At 33.7% G+C, this 6,000-nt stretch overlaps 1 protein-coding gene across 6 annotated transcripts in view; it reads left to right on the plus strand.

Moving 5' to 3' along the window:
* Nucleotides 1-5,346, plus strand: part of MATR3 (matrin 3) — a 49,216-nt gene extending 43,870 nt beyond the window's left edge. For 4 of the 6 annotated variants that reach the window (XM_010591013.3, XM_064276882.1, XM_064276898.1 and 1 more), the window contains 3 exons: nt 674-1,037; nt 1,536-1,657; nt 4,293-5,346. In XM_010591013.3, coding sequence (XP_010589315.1) covers nt 674-1,037; nt 1,536-1,657; nt 4,293-4,343 — 537 coding nt within the window. In that variant the 3' untranslated portion in view covers nt 4,344-5,346. The remainder of the gene's footprint in view (nt 1-673; nt 1,038-1,535; nt 1,658-4,292) is intronic. The other 2 variants (XM_064276893.1, XM_064276897.1) reach the window with 2 other exon arrangements.
* Nucleotides 5,347-6,000: the final 654 nt, after the last annotated feature.

The following is a 6,000-nucleotide window of genomic DNA, read 5'->3' on the forward strand; positions in this document are numbered from 1 at the left end:
TGGAGTGGAGACTTGTGTAATAAGTTTGTAGTCTTAAGAGCTGACAATTACTGAGCATTTGTTACGTGCTCTAAATTTTTCTAAGCTTTTCATATATATATATATATATATATATAAATGAACTTAATCCTTATAATTACCATTTGTGGCAGATACCATTATTAACCTATTTCATAAATTTGTTGTGGAGAAGTGCAATAACTTGTCCTAGGTCCTGCAGCTTCTAAATTTCAGTCACAATTTGACCCTGGGCAGTCTGCTTCCAGAGCTTGATTTCTTGACCCCTGCACTATTTTAGACTGAGAAGTCTCTAAACAAGAGTTTTATCATATCGTGAGGTATTTACTTGCAAAGGACATTGCCAGACTACTTTTATCAAATTAGTTATTTGACAAACTCTTAGCAGTATAATCTCAGAAATGTAGAATATAAATGTCCTGTATCATTTGTTTTCTGCTCCTTGTGTAAGGCAGGCCTTCCATTATTTAATTTTAAAACAACCTAAATTGTTAATTATCAGTGATTTGGGGGAGAGAAGGAAAAGTCTTTTTTTTTTTTTTTTTTTTTGAGAGAATGACTCAAGACAAAGACGCTATCCCTTTCCTTTCGAGTAAAACAATGGAAGGGATGCTGCAGGATAATTGTTGCAGAGTAAATTTGTCTTTTTTAACAGCGTCGTTTCCCAGGGAGTATGGAAGGTTTTGTCACTCTAGATGAGGTTGGTGATGAGGAAGATTCGGAACTTCAGAAACTTCGTAAATCGGGCATGGCATTTAAATCTGGTGACAAAAATGATGATGGTTTGGTTGAAATTAAGGTGGACAAGATCGAGGAACTTGATCAAGAAAGTGAAGCAGCATTGGAAAATGGAATTAAAAACGAGGAAAATACAGAGACAGGTGAATCTGCTGAGAATGCTGATGATCCCAACAAAGATACAAGTGAAAATGCAGATGGCCAAAGTGATGAAAACAAGGAAGACTATACAATCCCAGATGAGTATAGAATTGGACCATATCAGCCCAATGTTCCTGTTGGTAAGATTTAAGGCTTTGTTCTTTTCCTTTCTCCCCCACAGCCAAACCCTTACTAAGATACAATTTTAAGATTCATTTCAAAAGCTCCAATAGGATTTTAAATTAGCTTTATTTCTGTGCAAAACAATTTGTAAACCTTAATTAATATTTTCTGTCTTTCCCTCTTGGCCATGTTTCTGGATCTTTTATTATCTTATGTTTCCATATCAATTTTTTTTTCTACTCATATTTCTGACAATTTAGCATTGCTTTGTTTTTCTGTCACATTTCTGTCTTTTCTTAAAAATACAATTAGGAGGGAACTCAAGCATCGGTTAAGTACAAACTCATCTAATAGTGTCATGGAGGTTTTTTTGTTTTTGTTTTTACCTTGTGCCATATTGGACGTCTCAAAAGTGTTTCAATATTCACATTACGCTGGCAGGAAAAAAGATGTGACAGTACTAATTAAAATCTTGAGTTAACTTAATTTGTAAGAATATATGTTTGTGTTTTTAGGTATAGACTATGTGATACCTAAAACAGGGTTTTACTGTAAGCTGTGTTCACTCTTTTATACAAATGAAGACGTTGCAAAGAATACTCATTGCAGCAGCCTTCCTCATTATCAGAAATTAAAGGTAAGGCTGAATCTAAAAAGAGAGTTTTGTTAAAATTAACAAATCATGAATGAAAATAAGTGGGATGTGTAAGTAAAAATCCTGCCATCTATGGAACCATCATGGTGCATTATCCTGGCGATAACATTTCTCTTTACTGAGAAATGTTATCTTTTAAGTTCTAGAAACATCTGTTGAACCTTTTTTCGCACCTAAACTAAAATAGTTGTAATTTCTAACCATTTTATAAATTGTGTGATATTCTTGGAATTAAAGTCATTGACGTGTTTGCAAATGGATGGTAGACGTGTACCTATAATTTGGAAGATGCTGGAGGAATAAAAACCAAATGGAATAATAAAAAACCTTTTCAACTTTGTAAAGTGCTGTGTCCCTTCATATTTAGTAATTTTTACATTGACTTCAAATTATTAAGAATGACACTTGTCAATTATTTTTATGACTTTAAAAGCATACAGAGCTAAAACAGGAACAAAGCACAACATAATTAAAGAATAACAAATTCTGTTTTGGATATTTAGAAATTTTGTTTTTTATTTAGTGGCCTCTTTAAGGACCAAACCAAAAAGACCAAACCCAGTAATGATGAGTCAGTTCCGTATCATAGCGACTCTGTAGGACAGAGTAGAACTGTCCCATAGGGTTTCCAAGGAGCAGCTGGTGAATTTGAACTGTCGACCTTTTTGGTTAGCAGCTAAGGTATTAACCGCCAGGGTTCACTTTAAGGACCAAGTATTCAAATATATGGGGTGGAGGTTGAAAGTAGAAGTTAAAGAACTCATATTGCAGATAACTTGTTTTTTTATACTGTTTTATAATAGAAACTAGTATTCATTAATTTTTTTTAGTGTGTTGACTAGCTGGATAAAGACGGGCCTAAATTTAGGAAGTTGTTGCAGTTTTTGGCTGTATCACCTTTTTTTTTTGCTATCTTTTATGATTGGTTGTGGGGAAAATGGTGGTTACTTACTTGTTTGGGGCAGAAACTTTATGTATTACCTAGAAGAGTATTTAAATATGGAAGGAATCCCTAGGTGCTTAGTAATTCATAAACAATATTTTGCTCTGTACCTAGATGTTTGGTCTATTGAAGATGACTTGTGATCATTTCCTTCGATTTTGAAGAAATTTTTATCAATTTCATTCCGAAATTAATACACTATAAATGATATCTTAACTAGTAGATGATAAATAACTTTGTATGAATAATAGCCAGAATAAGGTTCATTTCCAAATTAAGACACCTCATAGTCCCACTTGCCCAGTCCATTATTTTGACACTAGTGACCCACGTAGTACTTTATCTGTGACTGTAACCACTCAGAGTTGGAGCTCCACAAGTTAGGAGTGTCCTGCAAAATAGGCAAACTCTAGCCTCTCCGCTGCTTCTCATTGCCCCCCGTGGGTTTTGTAGTTGACTGCCGTGACACCACAGAACACAGAGACTATTACCTGTATTTTCAGTAACCTGTTATAACCAGAAAGGATACAAGCATAGAGATGTATCAGGCAAGGACTGGGAGAGTTCCTGGCTCACCACAGGGCCTCCATCGTCCCCAGGAACTTTGCATGGCTCTTCTCACCAGTATAGGAATACCCAAGAGAGCACTCCAAGGCCCAGGTCATATGTCTCATAGTCATCTGGACCTCAGTGAATATGCGTAACTACATTCAGACTTTTCTGCCTTCCTGATATGGGTTTGCCAGGTGTGGGACCTATGTAGCCCCTACTTGCCCAGCTATTTGGGAAAAGAATTATTTTTTATTGCTTCCGTTACTTTCAGAAACCAGAGTCAAAAGGGCCAAACCAAGTTCTTTGTCCCACAGACTTTCAACATATTTTTCATTTGTTTGAAAGATAAAATGAGTTGTAACTTTCTCGTCAATTTGTAATAACTAGAGTTTGTTTCATAGGTTCCAATCAGAAGTAACGAAATTTTTGATGTTTTAGCTTAAATTTTTTAATAGATGTTTTTTAATTTCGTTAGTGTCTCAACAGATTTCTCATGTCTAGGAACTCCAGATTAGAAGTCACAGGTCTAACCAATGCCGGATTGGAAAGCTACACTTTTGCGGCCCAGCACCTACTTTTGTAACTAGTTTTATTGGAACACAGCCATTATCTTCACTTACTTACTGTCTGTGTTAGTGCTGTAACAGCAGAATTGAGTAGTTGCAACAGACCAAGTGGCCCACAAACCTGAAGCATTGACTGCTGATCCTTTAAAATATGTTTGGCAACCCCTAGTTTGATGGGTAGAGCACTGAATGAATTTGTCATTTTAATTGATCTATGTTTTTAGAATAGCATCAGTTCTTCTGTGTGAGTATGGTCTTTTTTTCCTCATCTCTGAAAATTAAGATTAATCATCCTAATACCAGGTTTTCATCTTTTGTCATTTTTCATTCCTTACTGTGGTGTCCTCTGAACCAGTTTAGTTTTGTACACTGACAAATAAAGATAACTCATTCTTGAAAATATTGATAAGGTTATATTTTAAATTACAGTCCCTAAATTTGGATATAGTATTTTATTTTGGGAATAGGTCCCTAGTATCCATTTGTTGTGTTTTTCTTAGGTGACTTAATTCCTGTAATTCTTTTTGTTTTTGTTTTTTCCTCTTTCACTTTTCAGAAATTTCTGAATAAATTAGCAGAAGAGCGCAGACAGAAGAAGGAAGCTTAAGATGTGCAAGAAGCTTAATGATTTCAAAGAAAATAATGTTTTTTTTTTTGGTTTGTTTTTAATGTTAACCTTTTTTAAATACAATACTGATAGTTAGAAGAAAAATATTGTACTCTTTTGTTTTAGTGGAATAATACTAGATGTCTCTTCATGTGTTTAAATGTTATAGAATAAATACAGATACGGTTAAGTTAATGAATAGTTTTTGTTTTATCAGAATGGCAACAGACAGAACTACTTTGTAGAGATTGATGTTGTAAGCTACTTAAGATAACTTGCACCACTAAGAAAAAGATATGTAGAAACATTCAGAGAAATGAAATTTAGTAGTTCCAAGCTTCAAAGAAATGTCAACAACTTTTGATTCCATTCAATAAAGAACAAAACCAGTTGTATTTTTATTACTTTCATCTGAAACATTCCACAGTTTAATCTGAGCCTTGCAGACTTTTCATTTGGAGTTTGAAGCTTTTTGGTTGCATTTCATTTTTGGTGATCTTCATTAATGAGATTGATGATTAGATTGCAGGTGCAGTTTTCTTTTAATGTCATGTTGTTATTTAGGTAATAAGAAATACTAGGTAATTGGCTTTAGATTTTGTAATTTTTTTCCCTAAGTTCCTGCTAGATTTCGTATTCTAGTAGTCAATGTATTTTCAGTGAAATGTAAAAATATTCCTGTTCTCTTTGACCAGTATTAATTTCTTGAGATCTTACTGCTTGTCACTTGAATCCTGTAGCTGTCATACATCTCTGGTATAAGCACCACTTGATTTTTGAAGTGTGTAGACCATCTCTCCATATTTTCAAGATGTAATTTTACCTTTCTGCATTTTAAGAACAGTTTGGCCATAATTCTAGACGCACGCTTCTAATTCATGTACCTGCACATGTGATCTTTGTGAACAGAAATTTGCATGTATACTCTGTGTTTACCTGTAAACTGCTTATATCTGTGGATTCAAGTTACTGAAGTGAATACCAATAAAAAAAAGAAAACCTAGGCCATGTTTATTGGTTATATGTGTTTGGAATGTAACCAATATATTTGTCAGGTGTGGTTTTTATTCATTGTTACACTTTTGTGCATGTTTTAACAAATTACTACTTTTTTTAATCTAGAGTGAGTGTGCTAAAGACTGTTCTTACTAAAGACCTGAGTTTTAAACTTTCTGGTGCTGGTGGATTTCTTGTTCCTGTTGCATAACTAAAAATCGGACATTAGTTCTTTTTTAAACCTTATGAGTTTAAAATGCTATGGATAAAGAAATAGCAAAAGCTTGTGTTTAGACTTGTTTTTACAGTAAATTTGGGAATAACTTGGTAATAGCAAGCATCATGTTCTACCAGCCTTTCAAAGTAATTATGTTGAGATCATTGATATATGAGATTTATCTGTTGTCAGAAAACAAATATTTAATTTTAAAAAATAAACAAGAACTGATGGATTCTGTTTTCAAAAGTATTAAAGGATATTTCAAATAAAATTTTATTGTCCCATTTAGGGACACATGATATTATTTTAATGTAACATGCACAAAAAATCCTTGCCAGTTTACTTACGTGATTTAATTTTAGCCTTTACTAATTGCCCACTTTTAATTCCAAATTTTAACTAACAGTAGCTACAGAAAGCATTATGTGTACAGTGGAATCC

This window comes from Loxodonta africana, chromosome 2, assembly GCF_030014295.1.
Source record: "Loxodonta africana isolate mLoxAfr1 chromosome 2, mLoxAfr1.hap2, whole genome shotgun sequence".
Lineage (NCBI taxonomy): Eukaryota > Metazoa > Chordata > Mammalia > Proboscidea > Elephantidae > Loxodonta > Loxodonta africana.